At 45.6% G+C, this 16537-nt stretch overlaps 1 protein-coding gene across 6 annotated transcripts; it reads left to right on the top strand.

The window, feature by feature from the left end:
• Positions 1-7714: 7714 nt before the first annotated feature.
• tmem268 (transmembrane protein 268) lies at positions 7715-15488 on the top strand. 6 transcript variants are annotated; one of them, XM_066724220.1, is made up of 10 exons: positions 7715-8113; positions 9426-9481; positions 10681-10873; positions 11194-11300; positions 12294-12401; positions 12497-12658; positions 12901-13011; positions 13368-13457; positions 14000-14215; positions 14324-15488. In XM_066724220.1, exons 3-10 carry the CDS (start codon positions 10789-10791, stop codon positions 14474-14476), a joined length of 1032 nt encoding a protein of 343 aa, XP_066580317.1. In that variant the 5' UTR covers positions 7715-8113; positions 9426-9481; positions 10681-10788; the 3' UTR covers positions 14477-15488. The 6 variants fall into 6 exon arrangements, with proteins under 6 accessions (XP_066580317.1, XP_066580320.1, XP_066580318.1 ...); XM_066724223.1 differs by having other exon boundaries at positions 7981-8113; positions 9426-9477; XM_066724221.1 differs by lacking the exon at positions 7715-8113 and adding an exon at positions 8242-8522 and having other exon boundaries at positions 9426-9477.
• Positions 15489-16537: the final 1049 nt, after the last annotated feature.

Here is a 16537-nt window from a genome sequence, read left to right as displayed (position 1 = left end):
CTTTGGACTAAATGTGTTCTTAAAGTTGTGTGGAGCATTTTTTTAATAACACTAACCGCTCAATGTCCAGTGTCTGTATTAACTTGGGTATTATATGTTATTGTCACCTTTTCACAATAGAGAAATCGAAGAAACGCTTGAAAAGGTCTCTTGCAGTTGGAGAGAGAGAGAGAGAGAGAGAGAGAGAGAAAGATTTTAGATGTCCAGGGAATGGGAGGGGGGGTGCTATAACAGTCTGATTGGATGTTGCATCACTTCAGTGTGTCTGAGAGACGAGGAGAGAGAGAGAGAGAGAGAGAGAGAGAGAGGGAGAGAGATGTGTTCATTTAATAGATGTTATTTTTTGTAAACTCACTTTTTAGATTTTTGAACCACTTACAGTTATAGGGACTGAGATGGAGAGAAAGAGGGGGGGGACATTGGGTTTTATTTTTGTAGATTTTAATTTTGTTCAATAAATAAACAATGAACTTATGCCTCACTTAGTGTTTAGAGATCATCTTTGAAAACTGAGCTTGCAGACAGAGACCGAGAGATAGACTAGAGAGGTGTTTGGTTTGAACTTTACTTACAGGTACAGAGAGAGAGAGAGAGAGAGAGAGAAAGAAAGTCACTGAAAGTATGAGCTCCTAAAATTATTAAAATATATATTGTTTCTTGATGGAATAAAATACTAAAAATCAACAATACAGATAAATGAAGTAATAATTAACACCAAATACAAATAAAACCTTGGTGAAATATTACAAAAACATTTAAAAAAGAAGAATGAAATCCCGAAGATAAGGATCAGAAGCATAAAGCAAAGAAAGGAAAGATTGAAGAAACTAAATTAGAAGGAAGAAAGAAAACAACTGAAGAAGAGGTAAATCATCAATTACTGTACAGTGAGGGAAAAAAGTATTTGATCCCCTGCTGATTTTTTACGTTTGCACACTGACAAAGAAATGATCAGTCTATAATTTTAATGGTAGGTGTATTTTAACAGTGAGAGACAGAATAACAACAAAAAAATCCAGAGAAACGCATTTCAAAAAAGTTATAAATTGATTTGCATGTTAATGAGGGAAATAAGTATTTGATCCCCTATCAATCAGCAAGATTTCTGGCTCCCAGGTGTCTTTTATACAGGTAACGAGCTGAGATTAGGAGCACTCTCTTTGAGCAAGGTCCCCCTGCTAAAGAAAGCACATGTACAGGCCCGTCAGAAGTTTGCCAATGAACATCTGAATGATTCAGAGGAGAACTGGGTGAAAGTGTTGTGGTCAGATGAGACCAAAATCGAGCTCTTTGGCATCAACTCAACTCGCCGTGTTTGGAGGAGGAGGAATGACCCCAAGAACACCATCCCCACCGTCAAACATGGAGGTGGAAACATTATGCTTTGGGGGTGTTTTTCTGCTAAGGGGACAGGACAACTGCACCGCATCAAAGGGACGATGGACGGGGCCATGTACCGTCAAATCTTGGGTGAGAACCTCCTTCCCTCACCCAGGGCATTGAAAATGGGTCGTGGATGGGTATTCCAGCATGACATTGACCCAAAACACACAGCCAAGGCAACAAAGGAGTGGCTCAAGAAGAAGCACATTAAGGTCCTGGAGTGGCCTAGCCAGTCTCCAGACCTTAATCCCATAGAAAATCTGTGGAGGAGCTGAAGATTCGAGTTGCCAAACGTCAGCCTCGAAACCTTAATGACTTGGAGAGGATCTGCAAAGAGGAGTGGGACAAAATCCCTCCTGAGATGCGTGCAAACCTGGTGGCCAACTACAAGAAACGTCTGACCTCTGTGATTGCCAACAAGGGTTTTGCCACCAAGTACTAAGTCGAAGGGGTCAAATACTTATTTCAGTCATTAACACGCAAATCAATTTATAACTTTTTTGAAATGCGTTTTTCTGGATTTGTTTGTTGTTATTCTGTGTCTCACTGTTAAAATACACCTACCATTAAAATTATAGACTGATCATTTCTTTGTCAGTGGGCAAACGTACAAAATCAGCAGGGGATCAAATACTTTTTTCCCTCACTGTATATAATATAAAATAATAGTATAATATCAAAGTAAAGTTATAGTTTAGGAGTTTGTTATATTCAAAAAGTGGCAGTTGGAAACTCTGTTGTAAATTCAGTTGGAAACGGCAACATTGTATTCAAATCACCTGGTTGCCATGGAGACTGCTCATCATGCAGAGAGTACCCTCCCGAGGCCAGCAATGCAAAGACCAGGAAAGAGCACAGACTGGAGGTGCTGAAGAGCAACCCTGAGTGTCTGTACACAGACTTTGCTGGGGCAGGAGACAAGAGGATGAGATGCAACCTCATCTTCTTCACGGAGCACAACCAGGCCTGGCACACTGCTGTGTGCCGGACATACAGCAACATTAAGAAAAGCGGAATCAGCTACGGCAGGCAGGTTCTCATTGGGGAGGACTCGGACCCGCACGGCACAGTGCTCAGTGACAACATCTACCACAGCGGGACTGTGCTGATCCAGGGCAGCGAGGCCAGCCTGACCTCCTTTGAAAACTCTTTCAACAAACTGAAAGAAGAGGCAGAGAAGGAGAAATCATTCCCAACGCCTGCCCCCCCCAAGAGCACCGACCATGAGGATCCAACTCCAAGTCAAGAGAGCATGACACTGGACCCCATCCAGCCCCTCCCTACCACCACCACCACACCCAGCAGCATCGAGCACGTGCGGGAGTGCCTGGCAATGCTGGAGCTGGAGTTTGTGGAGTTCAGGGAACTCACATTGTCCCGTCCCACCGAGAGCAGCCTCACCCAGCAGCTCCGAGACGAGGTGACTCAGCTAAAGAAAGAGAGCTGGATGGCCATCAAGGAGCTGAAGAGTGAGATGAGCACCCTGCAGCAGGAGAACGACAACCTGAGGACCCAGCTGGGCTGCGTCAGGGAGGAGATGCAGCACAAAGAGAGAACCATTAGGACAGAGCTACAGGGACTGAGGGAACAGCTCCACCGACACACTGCCACAACCACCGCCGCTGCCCCGGATGCCCCGACCACCACCGCTGCCACGACCACCACCGCAGCCGCAGATGCCACGACCACCGCAGATGCTGCGACCACCCCGACAATCCCCACCACCACCCAGGCTCCATTAACCCCCCTGGCCCCCACTCCTTCCACCCCTGCTACCACATCCACCCCTAACATGTCAACCAACAGGCAGTTGGATGCTGAGGTGGTGCTGCTCATCGACAGCAATGGGAAATACCTCGACCTGCAGAGGCTGTTTCCCAAGCGGCGCATCAGCAGTCTCTGCTGCAGGGACACGGAGCGGGCCCTGCAGCTGCTGCGCCGCCACACACTGGGGAACCCAGCCTGCATCATCATCCACACCGGCACCAACGACCTGGGCTCCCTGCAGCAGGGCACCGCCAGGGCTGTGAGGAGGGTGGCAGAGAGAGCCACACAGGAGTTTCCCGACTCCAAAATAATAATCTCCACACTGCTGCCTCGAACCGACACCCCTCCACACATCATCAGTGCTCTCAACACTGAGATCACCCGAGGCTGCGCCGCCCTGCCCAATGTACACCTGGCTCACCACCCCTCTGTGCGCCCCTGGCACCTCCATGACAGGGTGCATCTAAATCAGGACAGGGTCAGAGTCTTAGCGAAGCCTCCTCTGCTCCAGACTGCTGAGCTGAGCCAGAGCACTCGAGTAGGGACGGACAACCACACTTGTAAATAATTAAAAATAAATACCTGTGTACATACAATGTAACCATACTTTACATAAAACTAATAATTATTATATTTGAAATTCTAGTTTAAACAAAACCTTAGATTAAAAAGTTGTATTGTTGATAGGCATTTTATTCCACCAAGTACAATGTTAGCTAAAATGAGCTCATTTACAGTAAGCTACTGGAACATTCAGGGCCTGAACTCCTCGGCTTTCGGGCTGAAGAGCACAGACCCTGAATTCATTAAAAGCATTAAGGAATTAGATATCATAGTTCTGTTGGAGACATGGTGCCGTGCAGAGGTGCCCACACACTGCCCCCTGGGCTACAGGGAGGTTACTGTGCCCTCAATTAAACTGAGCACAGTGCGGCGCGGCAGGGACTCTGGGGGGATCATAGTGTGGTACAAAGAGGAGCTGGCCAACCACATCAGCCCAGTCAAACAGGGCCCAACGCACACATGGCTTCAAATTAAGAAGGGAATAGCCCAGTGTGAGAACCATATATACCTGTGTGCAGCGTATACCCCCCCCTCTGAACCCCCCTATTACAATGAGGAATTTTTTAACACCCTCCACACAGAGATCAGCCATTTCCAGGCCCAGGGGAATGTGCTGCTCTGTGGGGACTTCAATGCCCGGACAGGCACCGAGCCCGACTGCATCGGCACACAGGGAAACAGCCACATGTTCTGCCAGGCCCCTCTGTACCTCACCCCCACCACAATCCAGAGGAACAACCCCGACGGGGCGGTGAACAAGAACGGGAGAGAATTAGTGCATCTCTGCCAAGCCTTGGGCCTGTACATCCTTAATGGCAGGATCAGAGGGGACTCTTTAGGGAGGTTCACGTATTGCTTATCTCTTGGGACTAGTGTAGTCGACTACGCCCTCACTGAAATGGACCCCTCCTTCATCAGTGCATTCACTGTCAGGCAGCAAACCCCCCTGTCAGACCACAACCAAATCACAGTGTTCCTGAAAAGAAGAAGTCAGGCCAGCAACACACAGACACAGCCCAGTAAGCTGTACAACCTTAATCAAACATACAGATGGGCTCCAAACAGCACAGAGGAATTTAACAAAGCAATGAGTTCCACAGAAATAACAGACATCATCAACACTTTCCTCAGCTCACAGTACCAGCCTGACGTGACAGGACTAAATCTGGCCATAAATGATATCAATCAAATATATCAAATTGCAGCCACAATGGCAAATCTTAAAAAGACAAAGAAAAAGACCAACCAGAATCACACACACACACACAGACATGGTTTGATGATGAGTGTAAATCAATACGAACAAATTTAAGGCACCTATCCAATCAAAAACATCATCAACCACAAGACACAGAACTACGCCAGCAGTACTGTGAGACCCTAAAACACTACAAACACACCCTTAAAAATAAAAAACAGAAACACACAAACAAAACACTCACAGACATAGAGAAATCTGTTGACCAAAACCAGTTCTGGGAAATGTGGAACAATTTAAATTCAACAAAACAACAAGAATTGGCAATACGAAACGGAACCATTTGGAAAAAATACTTTGAAAACCTTTATAAAGATATCCAACAAAATGATCTGACACACAAACAAATTGAAACCAGGGAAAAACTGAAACCACTCGAACAATCAATTAAAAATAATCAAAACCCAATTGATGCTCCAATCACCCTACAGGAACTATCTAAAAAGCTCCAGGCACTTCCACCCAGAAAAGCCTGCGGCCGGACAGCATCAGCACTGAGATGCTCGAACACAGCAGCGCACAACTGCAGGAGGCTGTGCTTAAATTGTTCAACATGGTCCTCAGTACTGGTCACTTCCCTGACATCTGGAACCAGGGGCTGATCACCCCGATTCATAAGAGTGGAGACAAATTGGACCCTAATAACTACCTGTTATCTGTGTGAGCAGTAACCTGGGGAAGGTGTTCTGCAGTATCATCAACGCCCGGATACTGGCCTTCCTTACCGAGCACAGTGTCCTGAGTAAGAGTCAGATTGGCTTCCTCCCAAATCACCGCACTACAGATCATATTTACACCCTACACACCCTCATAGACAAACACGTCCACCAAAAAAGTAAAGGCAAAATCTTTGCCTGTTTCATTGATTTCAAAAAGGCATTCGACTCCATTTGGCACGAGGGACTTTATTACAGAATTCTTCAAAGCGGTGTAGGGGGTAAAGTCTATAATATTATAAAATCAATGTACACCGAAAACAAATGTGCAGTAAAAATTGGCAACAAAAGAACAGAGTTCTTCACTCAGGGGCGGGGAGTGAGGCAGGGCTGCAGTCTGAGCCCAAACTGTTCAACATCTACATCAATGAGTTGGCCACAGTGTTGGAGCAGTCTGATGCCCCTGGCCTCACCCTAAATGACACAGAAGTCAAATTCCTGCTCTATGCGGATGACCTTGTCCTGCTGTCGCCCACAGAGCAAGGGCTTCAGCAAAACCTGGCACTACTAGAGCAGTACTGTCAGTCATGGGCCCTGGCAGTAAACATGAAGAAGACAAAGATCATGATTATCCAAAAAAAGGCTAGACCACAGGGAAACAAATATCACTTCACGCTAGGCAACACTACCCTAGAACACACCTCACACTACACCTACCTGGGCCTGACTATTAGTGCGTCAGGGGGCTTTAACCTGGCAGTGAAGGCACTCAAAGACAAAGCAAGAAGAGCTTTCTACCCAATCAGAAGAAGATTCTATAACATTAATATCCCAGTCAAAATCTGGCTCAAACTAATTGACAGTGTGATCCAGCCCATTGCGCTGTACGGTAGTGAAGTATGGGGTCCACTCAGTCAACAGGGCTACACTATGTGGGACAAACATCCAATAGAGACCCTGCATGCTGAACTCTAAAAACATACTGCAGGTGCACAGGAACACACCAAACCACGCATGCAGGGCAGAATTAGGCCGCTTCCCAACCCTCATTAATATAAAGAAAAGAGCACTGAAATTCTGGATGCACCTGAAGAAAAGTGAGTCAGACTCACTCCAGTACAAGGCCCTCCAAACCCAAGTGTTCAGCCCTGAAAAGAGTCCCCTGAGCCAGCTGGCCCTGAAGCTCACGGCACTGACCCCCGCTAATACTGCGAACAGAGACCAGCTTCAGGTCAGCACTGCTTACCTGCCCCCAATTAGAGTCAACCAAATCATAAAGATAATCAAAACCTCCTATCTGGAACATTGGAACAATTAAACCAAATCCCAAAGTAAACTGGATTGCTATCGGGCCCTAAACAGAGAGTCCAACCTGGCAGAGTCTCTCTTCACTGTCAGAGATACGAAGCAGAGACGGATCCTGACCACAGCCTGGCCAGAGAGACGGGCCGACACAGGCAGAGCTGGCTGCCCAGAGAGGAGCGGCGCTGTGGTCACTGCGAGACAGGAGAGGTGGACACAGAGAGGAGCGGCGCTGTGGTCACTGCGAGACAGGAGAGGTCCAGACAGAGATGCACTTCCTCCTCCACTGCAATAAATATGCCAAAATAAGGGACACATTCTTTAATAAATTCATAAATATTATAAAATCATTCTCTGAATTGATAAATGAAAAAAAATAGCTATCCTCCTGGGGGAGGGACACACACACAGGCCCAATATGTAGCCGCCTGCCACAGCCTGAGGGGCTCACTGTGAAAACATACATGAGCACCAGCTGTAACTTGTAAACTATAAATAAAGGAAATGTACATGTCTATTAAGATTTTATTTATAAATTATAATGTTACTGTTTCATTTTATTTATTTATTTTTTCTTACCTTTTATTATTTTTCAATGTATGTATATAATATCAACTGCTTTGGCAACACTACGAAACTGTTTGTCATGCCAATAAAGCACCCTTGAATTGAATTGAATTGAATTGAATTGAGAGAGAGAGAGAGACCGAGAGACAGCCAGAGAGAGAGAGAGAGAGAGAGAGAGACGGTTCGTCTGCATGTATGTGAGCGAAAGGGAGAGCCAGCCAGTGCACAATCTCTGATGCTGTGATTGTGTTTGTGCTGAAGTGTGAGTGATTTGTGTGTTCCTAGGTGTGTGTGTGTGTATCTGTCTCTGCCTGTCTGTCTGTGTGCTGATGTGTGAGTGAGTGGATTTTTGTCCCTTGAAGTGTGTGTTTGTGTCTGTGTGTGTGTGTTAGTTTGTGTGCCTTTATGCCTCTGTGTTGGTGTCACTGAAGTGTACGTCTATGTGAGTGTGTGTTGGAGTCTTGGTGTACTGAAGTGTGTGTTTGTGTTTCACTTCTGCAACTCTGCTACAGCAACAGGATGTGGTGAGAAGCAGCAGCGGCAGCAGCAGCGGTCTAGCCTTCTATATTCTCACCACGGGTTTCCACAGGACTCACAGACTGTTATTTTGCACAAGGTAAGGCTCTTGAGAGCGGGGGTGGGGCTGGCGGCTGTGGCTGTTAGTGATAACAAGGCTACACAGTATCTGTGGAGATCAGCGTAGTTTGATCCACGTCAACAAATGCAAGTAGATGCTCGCCTCTCTGTGCTTCAGTCTCTCACTCTCTCGAACAGGGCAGTGTCAATGTACTGCAGCGTCCAGTCTGTCAGTCAGTGTCGGTGTACTGTAGTAGAGAACTATCTTTCTCCCTCTCTGTCTCCTTCTCTCTCTCTCTCTCTCTCTCTCTCTAACCTCGTCATTGCGGTACATTCCTGGAGTCATGTGCTGGCTCTGATCTCAGTCATGCAGTCTGCACTCACCCTGCAGAGTACTGAGAGAGGAGAGAGAAGAGAGAGAGACCAAGACGAGACAAAGGGAAGGAGAGGTAGGGACACAGTGGAAGAGTAGAAGGGGAGATGGGGGAGAGGGTAGAGGGAAAGGGGAAGAGAGAGAGAGTGTGTGTGTATGTTCGATGTATATTAATGTATGTAATGTCTGTAAACTTGTGTGTATTGTATGTATACAGTATTATTGCCACTGCGCTGTTCTATGTTTTGCTGTGGAACCCCCTGTACTTGCTTTGGCAAAACGGGTGTAATCTTGTCATGCCAATAAAGCACATTTGAATTTGAATTTGAATTGAGAGAGAGAGAGAGAGAGGAGAAAGTAAATAAAGACACTACCTCACTTTCACCCTTCACACTGTAGTGAGATAAAGAGGGAGAGAGGGAGATTTACACACACAGAGGCTGACTGAGCTCTACAGTACTTTAACTCTGCCCTGCTAATCAGGAGGGGGTGTGGGGACTAAGCGTTTCATGAACTTTGGCACTACAGGTTATTTACACTCTGTTGCCCATTTCCTGTCAAATATGTAAATACGCACTTTGAAAGAGAGAGAGATAAAGAAAAGAAGTTGTGATACAGACAGACATATCAGAGGAAGGCACACTGGGGGATGGATGCAAAAGAACCAGAGGAAGGCAGAGAGAGAGAGAGGAACTTTTGCAGGCAACACACAAGCCGAGGTACAGACAGATAGGCAGACGGTAGTGTGGAGAGATAGACAATGGGAGGATGGAGGATGTAGTAGAGATAAACAGATGACAGAAATAATCCGTCAGATGAAGAGGGGAAGAGAAACAGAAAGAATGAGGGGGGGAGAGAGATCACAAACGTTTAGATAGAAAAAAACAGAAATGGAAGGATATTTTCTCCAGTCTCACTGAATAACATTTTGTATATTTTTTCATGGTTTGCATGTTATTTTTTCTCTTGCTGACTAAAGGAAAGGAGAGAGGGGGACACGGGGAGAAAACAGACACAGCAAAATAAAGACAGTAGGTGTGTATTCTTCTATTCTTAAATATAATTGATCACTAGAGACTCACTATAGAATTTGATATAGCTACAGTCAATCAATGCTCCCACCTTGTGGTGAAAGAGACAATGATAGAGAGAATGAGTAAGATAGTACGAGTTATAATTTGAACGAATTGAAATAATCAGCTTAGTGTTCAGACGAATGGAGAAAAACCTGATCACTAAAGCTAACTACAGTTTACATCTAGAAGAAAATTAAAACTTCTCAGCGTTTCAACATGTGTGTTTTCGATTTTAAGAAATGTCTGTTTCTTCTAGACTTCCTTTATCAGAGCTGCAGGAAACAGTTGGTAACATTGAGGATAACAAGTTCATTTGTTTGGCTTTGGTGCTTTTACATGGCTATTTCTGATCCGGATCAAATGCAAATGCAAGGACCCCTGGGGCTGCTGAAATATTCTATTTGATCAGGATCAGAGGTCAGCAGCCCCAGGGGTCCTTGCATGCACACTAGCATATTAATCTAAACTTAATTATATGTATATATTAACTGTGTCCTTTAGAATACAGAGCTATATTAAAAACTGTCATTTTATATTACAAATTATTCTAACAAGTAAAACCAACGTACTTTTTTGCAACCAAAGCATTTAAAATGAAAATAAAATCTTATATACTATTATAAAATAACTATCCATTTACTTTTCACAACTGAAGTATTTTAAATTAAATACGATTATTATATACTTTTTGCTAACAAAATAACAAGCCATTTAGAGTTAATTCATTGTAAGAATACTGTATTTGTAATAGGGAAGTAGAGAGGTGTTCTTCTGCTCCACTGATGCGAACGGTGTTTGTCTGCCGGAAGACATGAGATGAAGAAGAAACCGAAAACAAGATATAAAAGAACTAGAAAGATTAAAGAAATAGCATAGAAATAACACCATCCCCACCAAACACATAATTATAATTCATAAAACGTATTGCTGTTTTACCAAACAAACACTCAATGGTCCACAATAAATGTGCAATAATAATAATACTATTTTCATGTTAAGTAGCTAGTTAAATTAAATAAGCATCCTGAACCATGAATGCGATCCCACCGTGCTACTTCCTCTCCTGGGTTCCTCAATATAGCAAAGACAGGCGCTCTGTGAGCCGCAGTAGACACTGCTATGTGAATGTGAACCTGATGTCCTGCTCTCTGTCCACAGTCTCAGCTACAGCGCAGTGAACTGCAGCCCTCCTGGACATTCGGGGGAGAAAATAAAAAATACAGACACAATAAATATAAAAATAAACACACTGAAAATACATATACTATGGAGAATGGGATTGGCCCGTCGGAGGAGTCCTGTGAAGTTAAGATCCAACCAGAGGGCAGCAGAACACATCACCGGACCAATGGTGAGTAGCCTCCCACATAGTCATAATGCATATCATATTTTTATTATATTTGTAGTTATTAAAATATAATTATCATTAGTTTAATTTCAAAGTGCAGTAAATACAACTAGTAAAATGTACAATAAATCTCAGTGCACAATGTCCCTGGTCTGTACCACGGGAACAGGAGTAGTTACAGTAAAATGATCAAATACATCCGCAATCATTAATGAATTAATAAGAAAGTGCACAGGATTGCTGTGCTGTGCAGAAAATGGCAGAATAGTGTAAGCATGCCCGAGACCGCCCACTGTCAATACCTCTCTCTGTGTGTGTTTCAGCTCTGCACAACGGTCAGCTGCTGCTGGCCCTCCCATCGGCCTCCCCCTGGACTCTGCGCTTCAATGTGCCCCTGAGCAGAGCCCTCCTGAGCAGAGAGGGCATAGAGGTCAGTGCCACTGTATCAGCAGAGCAGCACATTGTAGTGTCTGTGTTTGTGTTGTATTGGTTTATATATTTAGGTTTTATTCAAGAACTAGGTGTGTAGGTCAGACAGATCATTTTTTGTGTCTGCTGAGGTGGGGTTTGAATGAATCTAAACTGAACAATCAAACTACGTAAGCATAGGAATATTACAATAATACGTTTAGTGGGATCTGGTTCTGTGCTGGCACCTTGTGGTCACTGTGTGGTACTGCGTGCAGATCGATATTTTGCATTTTGATTTAGGATTTCCTTCCCCCTAGTGGAGGTATCTCCAAATTGCAGTGTGCCTTCATTGTGCCGTGCATGACTTTAGTTAATAGTCTGAGAACAGTAAGCTTTGTTCCCCCGACATGTCTGTTGCCCCTGGCTGAACTCCAGAGAGATTAGTGCTGTTACAATAGGGGTCTGTAGTAACAGTGCAGTAGAGTAGTGCTGTTACAATAGGGGGCTGTAGTAACAGTGCAGTATAGTAGTGCTGTTACAATAGGGGGCTGTAGTAACAGTGCAGTAGAATAGTGCTGTTACAATAGGGGGCTGTAGTAACAGTGCAGTAGAGTAGTGCTGTTACAATAGGGGGCTGTAGTAACAGTGCAGTAGAATAGTGCTGTTACAATAGGGGGCTGTAGTAACAGTGCAGTAGAATAGTGCTGTTACAATAGGGGGCTGTAGTAACAGTGCAGTATAGTAGTGCTGTTACAATAGGGGGCTGTAGTAACAGTGCAGTAGAGTAGTGCTGTTACAATAGGGGGCTGTAGTAACACTGCAGTAGAGTAGTGCTGTTACAATAGGGGGCTGTAGTAACAGTGCAGTAGAATAGTGCTGTTACAATAGGGGGCTGTAGTAACACTGCAGTAGAGTAGTGCTGTTACAATAGGGGGCTGTAGTAAACTAGATATACAGGAGAGTGTCATTCTTTTTCGGATATCCCATTAATTGTTTCCTCCCTTTGTTCCAGATCCCAGAGGAGAATTTCGTGCCCCCTCTCCTACATGCTCTGGACCCCCCTGCTGTCAGGAGGTTCCTCTTCTTCAACTCCTCCCACTTCCACCTCTTCCTCACGCCGGTCAGTCACTCAGGCAGCCGGCCAGTCATGCTGTCAGCCGTAATAATCGAATCTCTCAGCCAGGTTCACTCTCTCCTCTCCCCCCTCTCCCCCAGGCTCTGTACATCGTGCTCTGGTGTGGAATCTACTCCTCCCTGCACCTCTATCTCAGTCAGTACCTGGAGACGTACTTCTGGCTCTTCTGCCTGTCAGTCAGCGCCTTCTCTGTCTTCCTCACATCTCTCCTCCTCATCCTCCTCAGCAGAAACAACAGACAGGTCAGTCCATGCAAAACTGCATAAATCTATCTATCTATCTATCTATCTATCTATCTATCTATCTATCTATCTATCTATCTATCTATCTATCAACTCCCCCCTCTCTCTCCCACTCCCCCTCTCTCTCTCTCTCTCTCTCTCTCTCCCCACTCCCTCTCTCTCCACCTCTCTCCCTCTCTCCGTCTCCCCCTCTCTCTCGGAGCCTCTGTGCTGTAGTTGATTCCCGTGTCCTCGGCCCTCAGATCAATATTAACACTGACATCAGGCTGGTCCCGGTCAATGAGGCGCTCAGCCAGTACAGGGTGCTGGTGGGAGAGACGGACACTGTGCACAACTGCACCAGTCTGCACCAAGTATCCTTCCTCGTAGTGCTACAGCATTTATGTGTGTGCGTGTGGAGGGGGGGGAGTCTGTCTGTGTGCTTTGTCTGTGTTTATCCCTCTGTCTGCCTGTGTCTGTCTCTCAATCTGTGCATATCCCTGTCTGTGTGGTGTTTCTCTTATTGTCCATGTCAGATTATAAGTGCAATTGTTTCCATGTCTCATGTGTGTATGTCTCTACACTCACACATGCTCACTGACATACTCCCCCTGCCCCCCTCCCCCCGCACACTGACACACTCTCACTCACTCCCTGTCACGCACCCTGACGCGCACTGACCCCCAGCCTCACACTCTCTCTCCCAGTTCCAGCTCCTTAACTCTCCCAGCTGTTCTTTGTCTATTTCGACCTGAGCGGCTGTCAGTCTCAGCTCTGTGAGGCGCTGGAGGAGAGGAGCTTCGCCAGGGCTCAGCTGCAGGTGAGACACAGAGGACAGTGCAGACACACACAGGACAGGACACTGTGGTACAATAGAGACACACACAGGACAGGACAGTGTGGTACAGTACAGACACACAGGACAGGACAGTGTGGTACAATAGAGACACACAGGACAGGACAGTGTGGTACAATAGAGACACACACACACACAGGACAGGACAGTGTGGTACAATAGAGACACACACACACACAGGACAGGACAGTGTGGTACAATAGAGACACACACAGGAGAGGACAGTGTGGTACAATAGAGACACACACACACACAGGACAGGACAGTGTGGTACAGTACAGACACACAGGACAGGACAGTGTGGTACAATAGAGACACACACAGGACAGGACAGTGTGGTACAATAGAGACACACACACACACAGGACAGGACAGTGTGGTACAGTACAGACACACAGGACAGGACAGTGTGGTACAATAGAGACACACACAGGACATGACAGTGTGGTACAGTACAGTGTATGCCTCACAGTATAGTTCTCTATGGTACCCTCTCTCTCTCTCAGGCCATGCTGCGGCAGAAACTCGCCCACCTGCTGTTGGTCACAGAGGTGGAGGCCCTTGACCCCGAGACGTCAGAGAGGGGGGCAGATTCAGAGGAGACTCCCTTGCTTGTGGGTGAGGAAGGGGACACCCCAACTGGCCGCACTTCCCCAAGTGACCACAGAGGGGCGCCAGAGCTCACAAAGAACTACAGCCTGGTGCCCGAGGGGCCCCCACAGGCAAGTGCACAGCGGATTAGTAGCAGTTTACCATTAACAAGAGTACAGCCGCCGTCTGATCTTTAATTATACTGATTTACAAGCTCTATCGCTATTTTTCAATTCCAGGCAATGGCTTACCAGCTGCTGATGACCTACAGTGCCATCTATGTGAAACTGCTGGTGTCTCACAGGCTGCCCATAGAACAGCGCCCCCTGCACTGCCAGAGGACCAACACCCCCTGTCTGTGCCAGTACATCGAGAAGACCGTGCTGAGATAGAGGACGAGGGAGGAGGCCTGTAATGCACCACAGAGAGAGCGCAGAGACAGAGAGAGAGAGAGAGAGAGAGAATGGGGGGAAGACTGGAAATTACAAGAGCATTATCTGAGATCCGCTTTGGTTTCTTCTCTCAGGCATGCATGCTGACAATGTGTCTCATGGGTATTAGGCAGACTGTAGTCAAACCTCACCACAGGAGTCTGGAATGAGAAGCTGTTGGCTGTCATTTCAAGACTGAGGGCATCTTCTTGGATGGACCTCCTGGCTATATGCATGTCCTGGGGTGTGAAGCCAGATTGTGTATAAAATATCTGTAGGATCTACAGGGGGATGGAGGGCATTGATCCTAATTTGTGGTCTAATACAATGTCCAACCGTGGATGGCGATCTCCTGACAGTGATCTCCTGACTGTTGGGGGCTACTGTTGATTGGCCACCCCAACTGTTGGGGTCTGCGCTGGTGACTCCTTACTGTGACTTCCAGACTAGGGGTATAGGGGCTAACCTTGCACTGGGCTGCAAAACCAGACCATCAGAATTAAACTGGCTATGATGACCTGACTATTGGAGTATGTCATGTAAAATACTACATCCAATAAAAATAGTATTGGAGTATCAGTCAAATCAGTCTTGAATTAGACCCTTACAATCATTGGGAGAAACATATGTTAGTAATATATGGAAGAAAAATAATAGGCTCCTTCAATGCATTCTGTATATTTTAAATACACGTTAGTCTTTAAACCATATATTTATTTTATTTGTCAAAAATATAAGGTGAGGATATATGAAACATATTGCATGGGGAGCCCCCAGGCTTAATCAACAGAAAGGAGAGAGAGACGGGGCAGGTTATAAATGTCTGACTTGTATTAACCCCAATAAAGACACGCGGTCTGGTTCCTCTGCAGCTCAGTGATCGCTCCCCGGTGCTGCTAACGCTGGCCCATGCAGGGACGCTGAAAAGTGATTGTTCAGCTGTACTGTGTGGTAAACTGAAAACGCAAAACAGCGCGTGAGTCTGTGTGAGTCTGTGTCCTTCTCTGTTCCCACAGAAAAAGATTTTCCCCTCTTGTGATGTGCCTCATTATTTCCAAAACTCAGACTGGTTTACAGGCCGTGGAGTCTGTAATACCATGAATACCAATGATCCTAATTTACACAGAGGGAGAGAGCAATGTACGTGGTGTTCAGATGCAGCAAAGATAGATGAATGGAAAGAGTCAGCCAATCACTCAGTCAGTCAGGAAGTCAGTTTATTGGTCTGTCCTTCAGTCAGTGAACTAACTACATGCTTGGGTGCATCTAAACTGAAAGACTGACTAAAAAACAGGTCTGAGAAGAGGCAGAGAGAGAGAAAAAACAGAGAGAAGGAAAGTGAATGAAACACACAGAAAAACAGAGATAGATTGAATATGAAATACACTGAAAGAAAGAAAGACAACGAGATGGAGAGAGAGAGACTGCTACAGAGAAACAGCAGGAAATACATGTCAAGAAAGAAGAGATGGGGAGAGAAAGAGACTGCTACAGAAAGACAATAGGCAATACACTGAAAGAAAGAAACACAATGAGATGAAGAGAGAGAGACTGCTACAGAGAAAAAGAACAGGAAATACACAGAAGGTAAGAAGAGATGGGGAGAGAGATCAAGAGAGGGAGACTGATACAGAGAGACAACAGGAAATACACTGAAAGAAAGAATAAGATGGAGAGAGAGAGAGGAGAACCAAAATGAGAGAGACTGAAGAAGAGAATGACAAACGACACGAGAGACAGAAAGGGAAATTAATAGTGAAAAACAGAGCAAGGGCAAGAGACAGAGAGAGTTAGGAGAGATTACCAGAAGAGAAAGAGGAAGAGAGCAGGAAACAGAATGACGAAGAGAAAGAGAAAGTGAAATAGAGAGCTAGAGGCGTAGACACAGAATGACACATTAAGCGAGAGAGGAGAGAGAAAGAGGACAGTGAAAACACACAACAACTGGAGTGGTGAAAGTAAAGAGACTAACTGGCTGACAGCACACACTGACTGTACAATCAAACCGTCACCGAGAGGGCG

This window comes from Amia ocellicauda, chromosome 15 (genome assembly GCF_036373705.1).
Source record: "Amia ocellicauda isolate fAmiCal2 chromosome 15, fAmiCal2.hap1, whole genome shotgun sequence".
In the NCBI taxonomy this organism is placed as follows: domain Eukaryota; kingdom Metazoa; phylum Chordata; class Actinopteri; order Amiiformes; family Amiidae; genus Amia; species Amia ocellicauda.
The sequence above is the reverse complement of the archived record's forward strand: the minus strand, read 5'-3'. Positions and strand labels throughout refer to the sequence as shown.

Bases quoted from the DNA above. Each gene is read 5' to 3' on its own strand.
- tmem268 (XM_066724220.1), top strand. From the start codon at position 10,789: ATGGAGAATGGGATTGGCCCGTCGGAGGAGTCCTGTGAAGTTAAGATC. The intron at 10,874-11,193 runs GTGAGTAGCCTC...TGTGTGTTTCAG, and splicing joins AACACATCACCGGACCAATG to CTCTGCACAACGGTCAGCTG. The intron at 12,402-12,496 runs GTCAGTCACTCA...CCTCTCCCCCAG, and splicing joins TCCACCTCTTCCTCACGCCG to GCTCTGTACATCGTGCTCTG.